The sequence below is a fragment of the Zootoca vivipara genome, chromosome 10 (genome assembly GCF_965207765.1).
Source record: "Zootoca vivipara chromosome 10, rZooViv2.hap1.1, whole genome shotgun sequence".
NCBI lineage: Eukaryota > Metazoa > Chordata > Lepidosauria > Squamata > Lacertidae > Zootoca > Zootoca vivipara.
Window position 1 is genome coordinate 56,278,741 of NC_142593.1, and position 21,060 is coordinate 56,299,800.

At 44.3% G+C, this 21,060-nt stretch overlaps 1 protein-coding gene across 2 annotated transcripts in view; it reads right to left on the bottom strand.

Moving 5' to 3' along the window:
* The window catches only part of PIK3C3 (phosphatidylinositol 3-kinase catalytic subunit type 3), a 101,284-nt gene that overhangs the window by 49,747 nt on the left and 30,477 nt on the right, over positions 1–21,060 (bottom strand). For both annotated transcript variants that reach the window (XM_035100487.3, XM_035100486.3), the window contains 8 exons: positions 19,732–19,837; positions 17,491–17,607; positions 15,377–15,508; positions 14,685–14,813; positions 12,610–12,679; positions 12,221–12,285; positions 8,971–9,055; positions 5,882–5,956 (listed from right to left, as the gene is read on the bottom strand). In XM_035100487.3, the coding sequence (XP_034956378.1) occupies positions 5,882–5,956; positions 8,971–9,055; positions 12,221–12,285; positions 12,610–12,679; positions 14,685–14,813; positions 15,377–15,508; positions 17,491–17,607; positions 19,732–19,837 (779 nt within the window). The remainder of the gene's footprint in view (positions 1–5,881; positions 5,957–8,970; positions 9,056–12,220; positions 12,286–12,609; positions 12,680–14,684; positions 14,814–15,376; positions 15,509–17,490; positions 17,608–19,731; positions 19,838–21,060) is intronic.

Genomic DNA, 21,060 nt, shown 5'->3' on the forward strand with positions numbered 1-21,060 from the left:
GCACCTTGTACATCTCCTTCCAGCAGCTCCTCCAGCCAAGCTGGTGCCAAACATCTTGCTCAGCTTTCCTTTGGGCCATATCAGTGAGGCCAGGATCGGGGTTTTGTTGTTTGGGCAGCCCAGGACCTCCATGCACACTGCCCAGGCTTGTGTCCTGGGAAGGTCACTACAGTGAGGTCTAACTTCACCCCGACAGGTGCATTCTATTGCCTCTCGAGACAAGACAGATGACAACAACAGCAGGCTAGCTTCTCCGAAACACCACTCTCCATCCTTCATCCAGACAAACAAGAATCCAGTATTCTTCAGCCAGGAAAAGAGGGGTGTGTGAAATAGGGATTGTAAGGGATAGACCTGGGGAGAGAGCCAAACAGAGCCTGGAGAGCTGCATCTGGCCTCTGGGATTGAGCTTCCCAATCTCTGGTCAACACTTACCAGCCGGAGGTCTCTTAAGCCCTACTTAGAGAAGCTGGGAGCTGAAGCTGGGTCGGCCTTGCATGCAGAGCAGATTCTCTACCACTGAGCTATGACCCTTCTCCACAGGCCAGGGGCTGAACCAGAAATCAACTGTGCATGTCTTCTGCCCCTGAGCTATGGCAGAGTCGCACAGATGTTATTTCTCCTGCAGGCTGGAAGGGGAGCTGCCCACCACTAATTTGAAAGTCAGGTGAAATGCCAATGGTCTCCTGTCCCACAGGGATGTAAATTCACACACACACACACACACACACACACACACACACACACACACACCAGCTACTGTCTTTAAACTTAAAACAAGATTAAAACAAGAAGAGCAGCACAACCTCAGGCTTCGGAATTTTGGGGGGAGAAAGCTGCAGTGATTGAGAATGCCTATCTGTGAACCCTTGGGGTTGAATCTGCTTCGGGATACAAATAGTGTTCTGGCCAAAATGGTTATGTTCTGCTTGGAGGCAGAAATGCTTCCAAATGCCAGTTGCTGGAGACCACCAAAGAGGAGAGTGTTCTTGTGCTAAGGTCCTACACTTGAAGGTTTTCCATAGGGATCTGGTTGGACAGCATGAGAACAGGATGCTTGACTTTGTTGTTGTTTAGTCATTTAGTTGTGTCTGACTCTTCGTGACCCCTTCATGGATCAATGCCTTGTCATGGCGAAGGGGCTTGAATAACTCAGAGAAGCTATGAGCTATGCCATGCAGGGCCACCCAAGATGGACAGGTCATAGTGGAGAGTTTTGACTAAACGTGATCCACCTGGAGAAGGAACTGGCAAGCCACTCCAGTATCCCTGCCAAGAAAACTCCATGGACAAAGACAACAGGCATATAAAAGTTATGACTCTGGAAGATGAGCCCCTCATGTCGGAAGGCGTCCAACATGCTACTGAAAAAGAGTGGAGGACAAGTACAAGTAGATTCAGAGCTGATGAAGTGGCTGGGCCAAAGCCGAAAGGTCGCTCAGTTGTGGATATGCCTGGAAGCGAAAGGAAAGTCCAATGCTGTAAAGAAAAATATTGCATAGGAACCTGGAATGTAAGAACCATGGATGGAGGTAAGCTGGATGTGGTCAAAAATGAGATGCTTGACTAGATGACCAATTGGTTTGATCCAGAAGGCCCTTCTTATGCAGCAGTTTGGGCCACAACTCTAGCAGCAGACTTTTAAATGTTGGGATTCTGAAGGAAGCGCTCCATTTATGGGACAGAAAATTCAACTGCATTAAGGTCTGATTAATACCATAATTGAAGATCCGGCGAAAAGGAAAGAATCTCTTTGTTCAGTACGAATCTGATTATGCCCAATATCAATCTAATTAAGTAGTACTAATAAATGTTTTTAAACGCACACTGTATTTGGAATGCAGTTGAGTGTATAATAGCTACTAAATCTGTCGAAGGCCTTTACAAAATAATAATAAAAAACCCACCACAAAGGCATATAATTAACAGATCTTGAAATTGCTTTTATGATAGCTTGTATATATAAAAGGGTCTGCCAAATACCAATTAGCTACGTTATTTTATAAGGAACAAATTAGGAGTTTTGGAAATGATACAAGCTTTACTTCGTTTATTTTGTGATGTTTGGTTTTGTACTTCTTTTTTCATCTTAGCAATTTAAGCTGGCTTGCCAGTGTTGTCCCTGTAAGCATTTGACACTGGTTATGATCAGCTTTTCCACTTTCGGGGTGCGTGAATTGATATTACACACACACCAAGATCCCAACTGTACTATACATTTAATGCAGTATTATACCACTTTAAAAGTCCTGTGGTTTAACAATCAATCCCTCTTCCTTGGGAACTGCTGCTGCGGGAGGGCAACAGGGGCCTCCGAGCAACTCTCAGCACCCTTAAACCACAGTTCCCAGGATTCTGTGGGGGGAAAACCATATTTGTTTAAAGTGGTTTGACACTGCACTTGATGCAAGGTGCAGGTGGGGCCTTATTGTAGCATATCTTCAGCTCTTAAGTCCTGTTTTTAAGGGAACAGGAGTCTTACAGACGAGGTCTCAAGAGTGGAAAGTGGGAACTATACTTTCCCCCTGTTTCTGAAATCTTCCTCCTCCTGTGCTGTAACAGTGCCAAAGGGCTTTGCATGGCCAGTTCTGAACCTGAGAGATTTTATTATTATACAGTGAACTCAAGAATATAGAGAGAGTCTGCTGGATCAGGCCCATCTCGTCGACTATCCTGGATATACCATGGCCAACAGGGAAGCCTGCCAGCAGGATCTGAGCACAAGGGAAATCTGCCCCCTTGTGGTTTCCAGCAACTGTTATTCAGAAGCATTGCTGCCTCTAGCTGTGGAAAACAGTAGCCATCCATAGCCCTCTCCTCCTCCTCCTCCTCCTCCTCCTCCTCCTCCTCCTCCTCCTCCTCCTCCTCCTCCTCCTCCTCCTCCTCCTCCTCCATGAACCCTCTTTTAAAGCCATCCAGGTTGGTAGCCATCTCTGCCTCCTGAGGATGTGAGTTCCATAGCTTAAACTATACACTGCGTGAAGAAGTACTGTACCTTTTGTCACCTGCCCTGAATCTCCCAACATCCAGCTTCACTGGACATTCATGTGTTCCGGAGTTATGAGAATGGGATACAAAACCTTTCTCTACACTACGCATATCTTTAGGGTGCATGTTGGCGGTGGGGGTGGATAACAGAGGTGACAAGAGCATGAGGAACAGAGGACTACTTGTTCCTGCTTTCATGGCATGCTTCAACCTTAAACCTCAGCTCCACCATATGGCAAGACCAGCAAGGTAAATTCTGCATTTCCTTTCTCTGGTTACTTCCCCCCGCCCTGCTTCTCTCTCCTCTCTCTCTCTCTCCTCTCTCTCTCTCTCTCTCCCTCCCTCCCTCTGCTTTTCTGCCTCTGTCGCTCTCTCATTTTCATTAAAGGATTTTCATAGTTTGCAAAGGCACATATACACCTCTGTTTTCAATTCACAGAGTCCCTTCTACAGGTCAGTGACATTCAGTGCGAGACACTGTGAGGTTGGGAGGGAGCAGGGAAGAGAAAGAAGGTGGGGTTGTGACTTTTCCATTCTTTTGCTTTGTGTACGTGCAGAGTTTTGTGTCAGAGTTTTTGTGGACAGGTTCTTTATTGAGGTGTTCGTTTTCGTTGGTGGTGCAAGAGGTTGGAGAGGGGAGCCATGCTGGAGCCATGCCGGGGTGAAAACCCCCTCCTTTCTTTGTCTCCGTGTTAGTTTCAAATTAGCTTTTCTAGTAGGGCTGCTTCTCATACAGTTTGGTGCCAGTGGTCCGTGTTTACTCCTGACAGGTCTTTCCAGTATCTAGTTATGACACTCCTAGCTGCTGACAGCAAGTGGCTTAGAAGTTCTTCGTGGTGTGAATGTGCATTGTTGTCTAGCCCACTTTCTTTTTTTTCAAAAGTAGATCTGACTTCTTCAGCGTTTCACGAGTCATCCGCATGACTTTTAGTTCCATTAGACCAGGGGGTAGAAATCTGATGTTTGCTGGACTCAACCACCCATCAGTTCCAGCCAGCATAGCCAATGGTCAAGGGTGATGGGAGCAATAAAGTTTATAAAGCATTCTTGTTACAGAAAAGCACTATGGAAATAGTTCTCAAATTCCCTTTTTCCTGTCCTTTTCTTTTTAAAAAAACATTTTTATTGATTTTCCAATTAAAACAGCCAATTAACATATCCATCAAATCATAATCAAATTAAAAACAATAAACTAAAATAAAAAAACAACCAAATTACAATCCAAATTATTATTAATTTTTCCGGGCTTCCCATAGTCTGGACCTCTTGAAGTATATCTCCAATAATTTTGTTCCTGCCTTCTTCTTCTTGTTCTCATATTTTCCACATTCCAATTTTAACGCTTTAAAGTTCTCTTTCCCTGGCTATGTGATTCTCAATCATGTCAGAAAACATATATCCTTTCATCCATCGAGTACGGCTTTATTTGTGTATATTCATATTTTTCAACTGTCTATTTGCCAGTGCAGCTTTTCCTGACTTCATTCCAGTCTTCCAATCCGGACTGTTGTACAAGTCTATCGTTTAAAGTTTAATGACACAGCAACTCCCAATTTGTTAAATTATTCCAATCTGGGCTGTTGTCCAAGCCTGTCGTTTGAGCATACTGTTTGCAATATTGCAATGTAAATGAACTGTATTCCACAAATATAAGTCATTTGGCGATCAATCAGCTTTCCCAGAGACCACACAATCTCCCCCTCTGGGCCCTAGAAGGGGGGTTGCTAGACATCCATTTAGCCTCCTCTCTCACTCATAATCAACAAATTCTTCAAACAGATGCACTGTATGTTATCCCAAATTGTTGTCTCAAGTGATTATAAAGTCAACTAGCAAATATTTCCCACTTCCCTCGAAAAAGGGAGGAATTCTTATTTTTCTGTGCTGCGTCATATTAACAACCGCTATCTTGTTTCTTCTTTTATCTTTATCAAGTCTTTCAAGTCTAAGTAAAGCTGTGCAATTGAATACTTAATTATAAATAGAAGTACATCTGTACTTTTTTTTTTAAAAAAAATAGTTTCTTAATGAGGCTTGGCATAGAAAAACAATTGTAGGTATTGAGAAGAAGAAAAAAAGAACATACCAATCACCTCCGTAATCCAAACACCATGATGAGAATCTCTTTGAAGTCCAAGCTTAAACACCAGGGACTGTGCAGTTCTGCAGGTTTTTTGTCAGTCTTCTTCAGTCCAGACTATGTCTGTTTATTGTCCAAATCTAATTATTTCATCAAACAGATATTTCCGGCTATGGGAGTGACTTCGGAGAGTGCCAGCTGTGCCGTGTTCTGGGACCCAGCGTCCTGCCGCTTGCACCTTGATGTAAGCTGACAATCTCGGACAGTCTGCGGGTCTACGATACAGTCTTCCGCCACCCTGGGAAGTCTGCCAGGGCTAATTACCCCCATATCAACCCTGAATTACCAGTACGGCTGAGCTCCGATCGTGTGGGAGTCAGCCATTTCTCACCGCCGGAAACAGGAAGCCCTAAATTTTCATTTTCCTTCTTCCCTGAGCTAAATACGCAACAGGTAAAATATAATTCAGTTTTATAGACGATTAGATTGTTAAGCCTGCAGGCCCAGTTAATTTGATCTGTATACCACACTTAGCTGTTCCCGTCACGGCAGATGTAATGACACGGAGCATGATTACATTTACAAAAAAAAACATTATTACAATTATGTTGGGGAAGGAACTTGCAGAGTCTCGCACCCCTTCGTTTAAGTGGAAAGCAGAAAATGATTTTGCACCAAGATGCAAGCCTCACAAAAGCAAGAAGAAGAAGAAGAAGAAGAAGAAGAAGAAGAAAAACAGCAATAACGAATAATAATAACAAGTAATAACAAATAACAACAAATAATAATAATAATATAAGTAGTAGTAGTTACCTGTTTTGGTTAGCAACAGATTATCCAAATGCCTGTCTCCAACGCCAAGGATGTATGTAATTACACAATATCCAGCTGGAAATTAAAAAAAAAGGTGAATAATTGTCAACTGGCAAAATCTCTCTCTCTCTCTAAGAAATCACAAAGAAAGGCCTACACTGAGACAGGATCACTGGGAATATTATGGAGCAAGACTCTGAAAGCTGGCCAAGATTTCTGGCACAGGAAGGACTAGAGGCTTCAGGAATAGCTGCGAATACATGAGGTTACCCCATGAATTCTCCTGCCAACCTAGCAGTTTGAAAGCACATCAAAATGCAAGTAGATAAATAGGAACCGCTATAGCGGGAAGGTAAACGGCATTTCCATGTGCTGCTCTGGTTTGCCAGAAGCGGCTTTGTCATGCTGGCCACATGACCTGGAAGCTATACGCCGGCTCCCTCGGCCAATAATGCAAGATGAGTGCGCAACCCGAGTCGGTCATGACTGGACCTAATAGTCAGGGGTCCCTTTACCTTTACCTATGAATTAGGCACATATGGCCATGTAGGTTTAGGGATGGACCAAAGGAAGTGCCTTCTCTGTCGTTAAGTCACAGAATTTGCTTCCGGAAGATGCAGTGAAGGCTACCACACTGGGTGGTTTTTAAAGGGTTTTTAAAACAAACTTCTGGGGAGGATAAGAATATCAAAGCCATGATAGATACTATCTCTAGCATCTGAGTAACATGTGCTGAGGATAAAAATGTGGAGAGGGCTGTCACATCCAGGTCCTGTTTCTAGCCTTCCCATAGGTATCTATTTGGCCACTGAGGGGGTTATTCATTTATTTATTTACCTATTTAGAATATTTGTGTTCCGAAGATCACAGGGCACAACATGAAACAACTCAAAACGAGAACACAAACCACGCGATATTACGCAAAACACGCAATATCATCAATTTGTTTCAAAATAAAAAAATTCCTTCAGTAGCACCTTAAAGACCAACTAAGTTTTTATTTTGGTATGAGCTTTCGTGTGCATGCACACTTCTTCAGATACACTTGAAACAGAAGTCAGACCCTTATGTGATCAATTTGTTTCGTTCAATTAAATCTGTGTGCCACCCTTTGCCCATAGAACTCAGGGAGGTTCACAGCATAAAAATACAAGCTAAAGAAATATAAAATATGCTTTAAAAGCAAGAACAAAAACAAACCGATAACCCCCTCAAACCCACACATTTAAAAGAACATTGGATGTTCATCTGCCAAAGGCCTGTTTGAAGAGGAACGTTTTCATCCGGCCCTTAAAGGTGCATAATGAAGGTGCCAGGCAAGCCTCCCTGGGGAGAGCATTCCATAGATGGGGAGCCACTGCAGAAAAGGCCCTGTTCTCGTGTTGCCACCCTCCAGACCTCTTGAAGAGGTGGCACATGAAGAAGGGCCTCAGATGTTGATCTCGGGGTTCGGGTAGGTTCATGTGGAGAGAGGCATTGTTCTTTGCCCTTGCTAATAAATAACACCACTGATCTTTAGTTAGTTCTCCGACTTTGCTAGGAATACAGGAAGCTGCCTTGCACCCAGTTTGTTTTTGTTTGTTTTTGCTTTTTAAAATGCTTTATTGAAATTAGAAAAAGTAACATATAACAAAATTATCCATAGAAAAAAGAAGAAAATATTAGTGTTTGTTACATTGAATCATGTTCTTCTTAAGAAGTTATTCAAGAGCTGCCACAGGCTTCATGTTATTACAATAATCCTTGAGATACTTTTTAAACATGCCCCAATTCCTAATAAAAGTTTGTTCAGTGCGGTCTCTCAGTTTTTCTGTTAATTTTGCAAATTCAGCATATTCCAACAATTTATCCTGTCAATCCAGCTCTGTCGGTAATTTCTCACCCTTCCAGTTCAAAGCTATCAATATTCTTGCAGCCACTGTGGCGTACAAGAATATTTCCCTCACATTTTTTGGAATGTCAGGGCCTGGAATCCCTAAGAGGAAAGCCTCTGGCATATATATATAGCTCTGTGTGTGTGTGTGTGTGTGTGTGTGTGTGTGTGTGTGTGTGTGTGTGAATGATACCCTGAACATTATTTTAAACTCATTGTAGATTACATCCCCAAATACCTTAATTTTCTTGCATGTCCACCACATGTGTAGCATTGAGCCTTCCCCCTTTCCACATCTCCAACGTTTACTTGGAATGTTCTTAGATATTTTAGATGATTTTAGTGGTGTCAAATACCAACAGTATTGCATCTTCATAAAATTTTCCCTCGGATTGTAACATGCGGTGAACTTCACGTTGACTTTCCATAAATTTCCCCAGGCCTCCACTGGGATGTTTTAACCGAAATCCTGACCCCAATTGACCATAACAGATTTTAGCTTGCACCAAGTTTGAATGTGCTCCATCGAACTCAGTGTTCCCTACACTGACTGACAGCAGCTCTCCAGAGTTTCAGGCAGGCGTCTCTCCCAGCCCAGGGATTGCTTGCAAGGCAGAAACTCTGCCACTGATCCACAGCCCTTGCCCTGCTTTAATGCAATATGTGCCCTCCTAATTGTCAGGAGTATGGGCAGGAGTCAGGCTCTGGGGCCTGTAGTGCTTTGCAGGACTGGGGCCTGCCTCAGCTTGTGCTGGAGAAGCAAGGAGTGGCCACTCAGGTGAAGACCTCAGCTTGTGCTGGAGAAGCAAGGAGTAGCCACTCAGATGAGGCCATTTGATACCTCACTGCACCTGGTGGCAGGAGCTGGGAGGGATAAAAGCTCAGCATTTCCCTTCAGCTCTTTGCCACAGCAACGCTATCCCTGCCTGGTTGCCTCTGACCTCTTGCTCCTTGGACCCTCGCCTTGCTGACGCCTTGATCCTCGACCCTTGGACCTTTGCCTTGTTGACGCCTGGGACCTTTGCCTTGCTTTTCGATTCCCAGACCTTCGCCTCTGCCTTGCTCCTTGACCCTGCGACTGCCTGCTGCTGGACCATCAGCCCTGCACCTGTTCCTGCTTCTACACCTCCATCTTGCCTCTGGTCCTGACGTCCCCAGCCAGGGCTTCAACCGCCTGCCAACCGGACCGTGACACTAATCTCCTGCCATCACTTACCACAGCTTTTGACATAAGTGTCCATAACCTCTGCGCTTATTCCGTGGGGTCCCGTTTCGCTTGGTGCGTGTTTTCGGAAGAAGTTCTGAAAAAAAGAACATCACTCTAGTGTTTATTTCCTCTCCCACGTAAAGCTCTGAAAGAGTCTCTGGGGACTGACTGAGCTCATAAGTAGTTGGTGGCCTTGGATAAAATCCATTACTGCGTGTTACTGGTGAACACTGCCCCCCTTCTCCTCCCCCCTCACCTCCAAGTATCAATCTTGATATTTAAAAGGGGTCCAAGGCTCACTGCAGAAATAGCCTATATTTCTTTTTAAAACGGCAGATAACATTAAGCAAAGAACAATCAAGCAAATTACATTCTTTCCCCCTTAGTGCTAACATCGCAGCGCTCAGTTGATATTTGATGGGATTTTCTTAACCTCCGCAACGGAAAGATTTAAAATCACTTTGCATTACACACACACACACACACACACACACACACACACAGGGGCCTCTCGTTCTTTTAAAATGATCCCATCCTGTTGAATTTCAAATGCAGAGTTATTGCATAATTACGGAGAGTGCTAAATGCTTCAAAAGCAGATATATTCCTTTTGTGCCTGGGTAGCAAAATTTAAATAGCATTAGCAATTCAAAGCAATTGTGAATGAAGATAGAGGAAACAAATTGCAAAGTGGGCATTAATGTACATTGCTTAGGAGGAGGGAGGGGGCTACAACTAGAATCCCAAGAGTGAATTGGCCTAGAAATATGAACAAGACCCCCTCTAGAAGAAAATTCAGCTTTAAAAAGTAGGAGGTCAGAGGAGCAAAATCTCCTTTGCCCCAACACTAACATGTTGCGGGTCTTCAGCATATTAGCCACCACAACAAACAGATTTTTAAAACATGCAACTTTCAGAAAGGTTTTGATAAAGTCCCACAATGAAAGCTCCTGAGTAAGCTTAGCATTCAAGTTCCGGGTGGATGTGGCTTTCAATGACTATTAATCATGATAGCTAAAGCGATGACAAACCTAGACAACATCTTAAAAAGCAGAGACATCACCTTGCTGACAAATATCCGCATAGTTAAAGCTTTGGTTTTCCCAGTAGTGATGTATGGAAGTGAGAGATGGACCATAAAGAAGGCTGAGCGCCAAAGAATTGATGCTTTTGAATTATGGTGCTGGAGGAGACTCTTGAGAGTCCCATGGACTGCAAAAAAAATCAAACCTATCAATTCTGAAGGAAATCAGCCCTGAGTGCTCACTGGAAGGACAGATCCTGAAGCTGAGGCTCCAATACTTTGGCCACCTCAGGAGAAGAGAAGATTCCCTGGAAAAGACCCTGATGTTGGGAAAGATGGAGGGCACAAGGAGAAGGGGACGACAGAGGACGAGATGGTGGGACAGTGTTCTCGAAGCTACGAACATGAGTCTGAGCAAACTGTGGGAGGCAGTGGAAGACAGGAGTGCCTGGTGTGCTCTGGTCTATGGGGTCACAAAGGGTTGGACATGACTAAACGACTAAACAACAACAACAAAGTTATGCTCTGCTTCCATAGTCGGAGGCAGCACTGCTTCTGAACCCCAGTTGCTGGAAAACACAGGAGGGGGGAAGGGCTGTTGTGCTCGAATCCTGCTTGCAGTTGTCCCACAGGCATCTGGTTGGCTGCTGTGAGAACAGGATGCTGGACTAGGTGGCCATTGGCCTGATCCAACCTCAGGGCTCTTCTGCTGCTCTTGCTAATGTGGTCCAAAGGAAAAGAGAGCAAAACATTTGGCACCAGCTTGGCTGCAGGAGTTTCTGGAAGAAGGTGCCTAAGGTGCCATCCAACCATCTTAGGGACTCCACTCTGGATTTTTGTAGGGTTTACTCCTTAGCTTTTTTTTCTCTCCTGAAAATATCCCGCAAGGCATCAAAGGTTTAGGGTCAGAGTTTTCCTTCCCAGGTTGATAAGCCTCACCTGCCCCCTTTGCAACTTTTTACGGTGCTGAACAGACCTACACACCTAGGGTGGCAACCTGAATCTCACCCTAAAAAGGAAACCGACCATAAGGAGTGCACATGGAGAAAGATTAAAAAGTAAAGGTAAAGGGATCCCTGACCATTACATCCAGTTGTGGGCGACTCTGGGGTTGTGGCGCTCATCTCGCTTTACTGGCCGAGGGAGCCGGCGTACAGCTTCCGGGTCATGTGGCCAGCATGACTAAGCCATTTCTGGCGAACCAGAGCAGCACACAGAAACGCCCTTTGCCTTCCCACTGGAGCGGTACCTATTTATCTACTTGCACTGGCATGCTTTTGAACTGCTAGGTTGGCAGGAGCTGGGACCGAGCAACAGGAGCTCACCCCATCGTGGGGATTCGAACCGCCGACCTTCTGATCGGCAAGCCCTAAGCAAATGCATTGATTTGGGTCATTCCTTTTGGGGTCAGTTGTGGGTGGTGGGCAGAAGAAGAACAGGAGAAATAATAATCAATAAGGGTCTCTCTCTCTCACACACACACACAAACAAATCCACTCAGTTTTTATTTCCCTCCTTGGAATTTTGATATCCTAACTGCCTTATATGATGCAGGGTTCCTTTTACACATCACTTTATCCTTGAATCTCCCACATGCGATCAGGGGCGAACGAAGGCATCATGACACGTTGGGTGGGGTGTTGCTACGTAGGGCGCATGTGCACCCTCGCTACATATGACGCATGTATCATACGTAGTGACGCCACACATGCACTGCATATAGCAGTTTGCTGCCGGTGACACTCCAGCACTGTACCGGTGTGTGTGTGTGTGTGTGCCGGGATACCTCCGCCGCCGCTACAGCTGTGAGCAGAGGATCGTCTACATGCGGCTGTAGCGGCGACAGAGGGATCCCACCGCCGTCTGAACGGCACTTGAGAGGCGCCGGCGGCAAACCGCTATGTGCAGCGCATGTGCAGCGGTGTTACGTACATAGCAGTTTGCCACCAGCGCCAGGAACCTCTGCTCGCGGCTGCAGCCACGAACGGAGGATCCTCCACATGCTGCGGCGGTGGCGCAATGGCTGCTAGCACTGCCACAAGCCCCTACAGGGGGGCCTTGTTGCCATCCCCCCAGACATGGCATCCGGAGTGAACGGCCCCCTGCCCCCCCTTGCGACGCCACTGCATGTGATGCAATCTCAAGGAAAGAAGGTCGCTGTCAACTTCAAGTGGGCGAAATGCAAGAACAAGCAGGTGCTGAATCCAGCACAGGCACTCAAGTCAAAACACAAACCTGTATACTTTCTTCGGTTGCAAGAACCTCAGCCACTGGGACTGACTGAATGAATTGCATGAAACCTGGAAAAAGTGGGGGGGGGAGAGGGGGTGATAGAGAGAAAGAGACTCAGGGTCAGAAAATCTCAGGCATAGGTGCTAAGAAGCCAACCTCGAATTCCTATGTGCTTTAAAAAGCAGTGGGGTAGAATTAACCAAGTCTTAATCAGGCCGGAGCACTGCTCTTTAGAGTTTGCATTTAATCAAATCTTTGCTGTACCCCCCTTTTAAGGGCACCAAAGCGGTTGAAAGGTTCGTTAAAAAAACAAAATAAACATTTAGCACGGAGAGTTCTCTAAGTACTCCCCGCTCCTGCTATGATGAGTGTGTTTGGGGAGGCAGCCTTACCATGTTTTGTACTAGTGGCCAAGACCTTGTAAGGGGTGAGCTTCAAATCCAGATTCTCCTTGCGTAAGAGCTGCAAGTTAAACAGAAGAGAGAAGCATAAGGCAGGGGCAAGAGAGAGAGCTAATAAATTATCAGTGTGTTGGAAGACAGCATACAGGTGCCTTTTGTCATATGTGGTGGTCATGTAAGGTGATAAAAGCTTTCTGGGAGATGATACATAATGAACTGAAAAAAATGTTTAAAATAACTTTCATTTAAAAAAAAAAGTGGAAGCTTTTTTTTATTAGGAATTGTAGGTATCAACATCCCAAAGGAGGAGAAAAGACTTTTCATGTATGCAACGACAGCAGCACAGATCTTACTAGCCCAGAGATGGAAAGAAGACAAAGTCCCTACCAGAGAAGAATGGCAAACTAAGCTGTTGGACTATGCTGAAATGGCGAAACTTGACCGGAAAGCTCAGGAACCAAGAGGACCAAAACTTTAATAAAGAATGGGGGGGGGACTAGGAGACCACTGTAAGCGGATGAAAACATTAGCAGGATTTTGATCTCACATGTAATGTAACAAAGTCTATGGATAATATGAGAAATTCCTTCCAGTAGCACCTTAGAGACCAACTAAGTTTGTCATTGGTATGAGCTTTCGTGTGCATGCCCACTTCTTCATAATAATAATAATAATAATAATAATTATTATTATTTATTTGTACCCCACCCATCCGGCTGGGTCTCCCCAGCCACTCTGGGCGGCTTCCAGCAAAGATTAAAATACAATAAAATGTCACAAATAATAATAATATTTCAGTGTATCTGAAGAAGTGGGCATGCACACGAAAGCTCATACCAATGACAAACTTAGTTGGTCTCTAAGGTGCTACTGGAAGGATTTTTGTTTGTTTGTTTCGACTACATCAGACCAACATGGCTACCTACCTGTAACTAGAACTATGGATAATATGGATAGATATAAAATATAATTTGGATATGAGATGCAGTTGAAAACACTGACATTAGGACCCATGGAGGCGATGGGGGGAGGTCTCAAGATTTAGAAAAATCTCTGTATATGAAAATATATTTGGTTTTGTTATAAATCTATATTTGAAAAATCAAATAAAAATGATTTTTATTTTATTTTTTAAAGGAAGACGGCATGCAGAACGGCTCAGGCGACAGGTAAGGAAAGAAACCAGCTTTGGTTCACAGAACTCTCCTGCCACCGTGGATGTCATGAAAAGGGGTTTGGGCAAATCTATGGAGGACCGTAAGGCTGTCAGTGGTTACAAGCCATGATGGAAGTCTGCTGAGAATGGCAAGTGGGGAAAACGATATTGTGGTCCCGTCCTGCTTGTGGTCTTCCCATCTCGCTGGCTGTTCTGAAAACAGGGTGGGGGACTAGCTAGACCTTTGGTCTGTGCCAGCAAGGCTTCTGGGTGCAAAAAACACCTCCAATGTCACAACTTCCCCATTCCTGATTTAAAGGCTCATCTGCGCTGACCTCCCTATATGGATGTCCTCCCTTGAACCTTCACATTTCTAACCTTTATCCATGTGTGTGAATCATATAAAATCATAGTGTTCCTGAACTGCTGGAATCTTTTCTGCCCAACGTGGGTCTTGAACCCGCAGCCCTGAGATTAAGAGTCCTATGCTTTTACCAACTCAGCTATCCTGTGTTTCCCTTTACACGGGGCCTGGTCCCTCCTAATATCTCCGTAAGACACTTAGATCACTTTTGAAAATAAATGTTATTAAGGTTTATAGAGAAAAGCTTTCCCTTTTTCTTTTAACCAAACCAAGACTTTAATCTAGATACAATAAAAGCACAAAAGTGGGGGGGGGGCAGGGGGCAGAGAGAAATAGAGAAAAAGAAAGAAAGAAAGAAAGAAAGAAAGAAAGAAAGAAAGAAAGAAAGAAAGAAAGAAAGAAAAGGAGCAGAAAAGAGAAAAATACAAAAAGAAGAGCACTCAGATCATTTTTAAAAGTTTTTTAAAGAATGAAATTCTGGTCACCGTGTTTACAAAGACCTATTCACAATCTCCACCCCACCCTCTTCTGCTTAGCCATTGTCACCTTGTCCATGAGCGAAATGATCTGAAGAATTAGTTGGTCCTGACGCAAATCATCCCCGTGTTTAAATATAACAGGATACTTGTCCCCGTCTTCAGTCTTGAAAAACAACTGGGCTGGCATTAGGGCACTCTGGTTAGAGAAACGGAAAATGCGGCATATTAAACTGTGACTGAAAAACCAGAGCCTATCCGCAACCTTACAAGTTGTGACGATTTGCTACACGGCAGGCGAAACCCAAATGGCACCAGCCAATCAGCCAAGTGGGGGGAAATTCCTGCTGTGCCCCTGTCCCAATGACAGATGACACATGACAGCATAGCAAGGTCATGCATGCAAGCCCTAAATATAGGGAGAGGTGGGCGGGTGTTCCGATGCACTGAGCCCAAAAGAGGAAGCTCAGGGGACGTGCATCTGCTTAAGTAGTGGTCCCTTGAACTGCTTTGACTGGCGTCCCACTAGCCCAATTGCTCCCAGGTCCGAGGGACCACCAATAGGGTGTTGTGGCTGCTCCAATGATCCCACCCACAACACAAGGCCTGATTGCCAGGTCCCACCACAACACGTGCCCTCTGTTTAGGGAGGACCCGATTTACCAGAGGATGCTAAAACAACCACCACCACCAAATCCTGGTTGACATGCTTGCATCCCACTCACGGAACGTGGACAACAGACAAGACGGTAGGTGCTTTACCTTGAACAGCGTGGCTTTCTCTGGGATTATCCCTCTGATTTTCACCTGAGGTTCCAGGGGCAGGGGAATGGGCTCAAAATCTGATAGGTTCATCTTCTCGTTGTCTGCCAGGAGTGCCTGCAACCTCTCGTTCTAAAAGCAGAGCGGGGCAGGGGGAAGGAAGGGACAACATGACTTACTGAACCACGTGCTGATGCCAACCACTCCAAAACCGAAAACAAGGAACCCTTAACCATTCACTAGGAGCTGCAGCATGTCAGCTAACTCATGAATGGAGGAAGGGAAGTCAACTGCAATGTACGCTTGTTCATCAATGGGCAAGCTCACAAAGACAGAAAGAGAGAAAAATCAATGAAAGTAGGTTCAAATGTGCCTGCTGATGGTTTGTCCATCGCGTGTTGTTGTTGTTGTTTATTTGACAAAGTAATAATCATGCATAAATAGGAATAAAAATGTGCACCCCATCGCCGAGACCATTCCATTGTAACTATCCAAATTTGAACACCTCTTGCGATGGTTTGACCCCTTTCCGTTTTAACAGTACAAATTCTACAAACACCCTCCATATCTCCTCAAAACCATTTCTCCTGCATATTCCCTGTCTTCCCTTAATGGCACATGTTAATTTATCATTAATAGCTATACCCCACGCCTCTGTATACCATTCTTCTATTATTTTATATTCTGCTTGCCCCTTCCCCTTCCTAGCTGTCATAATTCGTGCAGCTGTCTATTTGTTCGTTTGTTTGTTTACATGGCGTTTCATTAAACGTTCTCTGCAAAGCAGCTGGAAATCGACACGTACAGTGGTGCCTCAACTTACGAATTTAATCTGTTCCGAAGACACCTTCATAGGTCAAAAAAATTATAAGTCGGAAAACGCCATTGGAAACGCGATTTCCCATAGGAATGCATTGGAAATGGAAAAAATTGTAAGTCTAAGCAACCCTATCTAAAAATTCGTAAGTCAAAAAATCCCTATCTAAAACCGCCGCGCTTTCCTTTCGGATGCCGAGACATTCATAAGTGCGCGGCCATTAGCCCCATTCGTAAGTCGAAAAATTTGGTTGTCGAGTCGTTTGTAAGTCGAGGTACCACTGTATATGGAAACAAACACACGCACCCAAAAATTCAGCACTGGGTGCAAAATGGTAGCTTCTTGAAGAAGAAAGATTAAGCAGGTTTCTAGTCCTTATCGCTACAAATACACGTGGGCAATGACTATTATTTCCAATGAAGATTTTTTGTTGGCATTTATGTCGTTCTTACTGTTTACTGGCGGAAAAGGCAGGCTATGCTAAAAATCACAATTCAGATCAGTTGCTCCAAGGCTGGGGAAGGTGCAAAGTTCCCCACCCTGGGTATTTGGTGCAGTCATGTGACCGCACAAATAAAATGTGGTAATAAACAGCAACGGAAACGGAATAAACAGCCATATGAATGTAGCCTATGACTCTGAGATCCAAACTGCACATTCTGTCACAAGGAACTCTCATTAAAAGAGGAATACATTTGCAATGAGAAACACAAGTATGGACAAAATGGCTTTTTTGTGGGGAGGGAATATAGATAAATGTATATATGGGAAAGATTGAGGGCACAAGGAGAAGGGGACGACAGAGGATGAGATGGTTGGACAGCGTTCTCGAAGCTACCAACATGAGAGAGGCAGTGGAAGACATGAGTGCCTGGCGTGCTCTGGTTCATGGGGTCACGAAGAGTCGGACACGACTAAAGGACTAAACAACAACAACAAAGAGCCCCTGATGACTCTGGGGTTGTGGTGCTCATCTCACTTTACAGGCTGAGGGAGCCAGCATTTGTCCGCAGACAGTTTTTCTGGGTCATGTGGCCAGCATGACTGAGGTGCTTCTGGCGCAACGGAAACCCAAAACCAGAGGAGTGCACGGAAACGCTGTTTACCTTCCCGCCGGCGCAGTATCTATTTATCTACTTGCATTTTTTTGGCGTGCTTTCGAACTGCTAGGTTGGCAGGAGCTGGGACCGAGCAATATATGTGTGTGTGTGTATCTATCTATCTATCTATCTATCTATCTATCTATCTATCTGCATGTATATCTGTATGTATCCCTATACAATTCTGGCCATTTTACCTTTTTTTTACGATTGCCACTTTCACGCTGCACTGCTTTCATGAGATGAACGAGCCGATCCACAAACGTCTGCTGGGCCGCCAGCAAAGACCGCATCACCCTGACAGACTTATCACCCTGCGTTAAATTAGAAAGGGGGGGGGAGAAGGAGAAAAGAATTAGTTCTCTGCTGTAATTATTTTGCCTTGAGTGGGGCTCTCAACAATCACGGCTCTCGGAGCGAGCGGATAATAAACACCGACGTCCTCTTTTTTTTTTTTTTTTAAAAGGAAGTTTCTCCCGGGCAATCCCACCCTCCTCCCCAGCCCTCCATAAAATGCAATCAAAGTTCTCTGTAGCAGGTAGTTGGTTACCTGACCTTTTGGGGTTTTTGTTTTGTTTTGTTTTTTCTACAGCTGTGCCAACAACAATCATTCTGGAGGTGAGGACTTATGTGACATGAGCCAATTTATACAGCAGAGAGAGAGGGAAGGAGGGAGGGAGGAGAGATCCCCAGAGCCCTGGTGAATGAGAACTCCAAACAAACACAAGGCTCTTGATGATGATAATAATAATAATAATAATAATTAGTATTAGTGTACCACCTTTCAACCGAAGACCATAGGGAGGTTCAGAACACAAAAATACAAAATGAGAACTGCACTTTCAGTTTACAAGTGGTACCTCGGTTCTCAAATGCCTTGGTACTCAAACAACTTGGAACCCAAGTAAGTGTTCCGCTTTGAGAGTGTTACGCTTCCAATTTGAGCACCACACTTCTGTTTTGAGTGTTACGCTGGGGTCTGCCTGTATTTGCTATTTATTTTGCGTTTTTGTTTCTGCAGCTATTTTTTGTTTTGTTTTTGTGACAGTGCGGAACCCAGTCCAGCTACTGACTGACGGATTGTGTGACGGCGGTACATTGTTTATTGCTTTCATTTTATGGATCCATGGTCGCGTTAGAGAGTAAAATTCATTTTAAATTGATGTTTTAGGGGTTGTTTTTCAAAGTCTGGAACCGATTAATCCGTTTTGCATTACTTTCTATGGGAAAGCGCACCTTGGTTTTGGAACGCTTTGGTTTTGGAACGGGCTTCCAGAATGGATTATGTTTGAGAACCAAGGTACCACTGTACTTTTAAAGAGCGCCATTCACAGAATTTCTAATTGTACAAATGGTGTCCCACCGGCTCTGGGACTTTTAAAGCACCAATCCAGCCCTTGGGTGCCTGTTTGTTGTTTTTCTCAGAAAGCTATTATCAGTCTTGTTCCATGATTTTGACTCCAAGAACATAAAACACAAATTGCTCGCACAGCGTCATCACTACGGATTTCTGCCCCAGGCGAAGAGCAGTACTTTTCTTAACCTGTGCAACAGCCTGCTATATATCGTGCAGCCAAATAAATAACATAGAGAAGCATTTAATGTTTCCAAGGAAACCATAGAACAAAACAACTTCTTGTCCCGAATGGGGAATTTGCCCTAGATCAGGCATCCCCAAACTGCGGCCCTCCAGATGTTTTGGCCTACAACTCCCATGATCCCTAGCTAACAGGACCAGTGGTCGGGGATGATGGGAATTGTAGTCCAAAACATCTGGAGGGCCGAAGTTTGGGGATGCCTGCCCTAGATGATCCCCGTGGTTGAAAGCAAGCGTGATGTTTATTACAATGCACTTTGTTTGCTGAAGTATTAAGAATCAGAGAAAGAAAGAGAAAAAAAGGGGGGGGGAGAGAATTTAACCCAGGGTTGTGGCAGGTGTTTTACAGAACCAGATGGGCATAAGTAAACCAAAATATTTATTTCTATACTTTACTAACAGTGCTTCCAACTGTTAGCTTAGAAGCTTTCGCTTTTCCTTCTTTGCAGCTAACATAATAGAGAATGTCAAATGTTTGGTCTAATGAGTGAAAGAGAGAGAGAGAACTTCTCTCTATTCATTTTCTCCAGGAATAATTTTATACACTTCTATACATCCAGTTTTTCCCCTTCATTTTTTTTTGGGGGGGGGGGGGGCTAAACTACTGTATAGCTTGTTTAGTTCATATGTAAACCCAGCACTGATCGTGTCCTCACTTACCCACCCTTTCTCTACATGAAAAAAGGCCCAAATGTTGTAATGTTGACCCATATGGGCATTCATCTACACACACACCCTGATCTTTGGGGTGGCCTGTTTTATTGTGAGGTGTGCATGCAACCTTTATAATTATGCTCCAATACCCACTAGCCTCCGCACGGCACGAAAAGGTAAACTTCACCTTTAGGAGAGCTTGGCTGAACCTCCTCATGACGTTCAAGTACATCTCGTGAGTTCTGGGGTCTCTCTGCTGGGTGTCCTGGTCTTCACACTCCACAATCACATACCTTGCATGGAAGACGAGAACGAGTCAGAGCTTAGACTAGAAGGAACACCTTTTTGCCCTGGCTTTTGATGCCTGAGATATAGATATCTATAGGCATATCTGCACGGTACATCTTGAAGCAGACATGGCTTCTCACGAAGAATCCTGGGTACTGTTGCAAAGGGTGCTGGGAGTCGTTTAGAAACCCTTGTTCCCAGAACAGGCTCCAATAAGTGTTGGAAGTGCAAAGAAAAAGAGGGCACTTTTTTCATATGCGGTGGAACTGTAAAATAATTACAAATGATTTATAATGAAATGAAAAGAATGTTTAAGATAACATTTGTTAAAAGACCAGAAGCTTTTTTTTTACTAGGCATTACAGGTCAAGACTTGCCAAAAGAGAAGAAGAAACTTTTCATGGATGCCACAACCGTGGCTAGGATATTGCTAGCCCAAAAATGGAAAAATGATGAGATACCAATGAAAGAAGAATGGGAAGAAAATCTGATGGAATATGCTAAAATGGTGAAGCTATCTTAAGAGAGAAGGACAATAGAGACTTTTAAAAAGACTCGGAACCATTTGTGTTGTATCTACAGAAACACTGCAAGGAAATTGACTCATGGACAGCCTTTACCAAAGGTGTCATGGGCTTTGAAGACACTCGAACTCAGGACAAAAGTGAGAAAAGTGCCAAGAGAGAGGCATGCTTGGCAAATGCTCACCGTGATCAACTCCTGTCTGGAACCCTATGTCCCCACTGTAGAAGGACGTGTGGATCCAGAATTGGCCTCAACAGTCACTTACGGACTCACTTTTAAAACCGTGTTTATGGAAGACAATCTTACTTGGCTACGAGTGATCGCCAAAAAAGATACTGTTTTAGATGGGGCCTCCGTGTCTCCTCTCACCAGACTGAGCTCCTCTCTCTCCAGAGCCTTTCAAAATAAGGCTTTTTGTATCTCTAGCTCCTTTTGCCCTTCCCTGTATCCCAGCCACAGATTACAAATCAAACTCCAGGCTTTCATCAAGGGTTACTACATCCAAACACCCCTTTGATTATTTCCAACTCCTGCTGAGGCAGGTCAGGCAAAACACACCATTGATCAGCAGACACGAGGATTTATAGCTAAGTCTGCCAGAACTGGAGCTGATGACATTCAGATTTTGGCACTGAGAAATGGAGGAGTCTGGATAGAGGAAAGTGTGCATTTGTGGGGTGGGGGGAGGGGGAAGTATAACAAT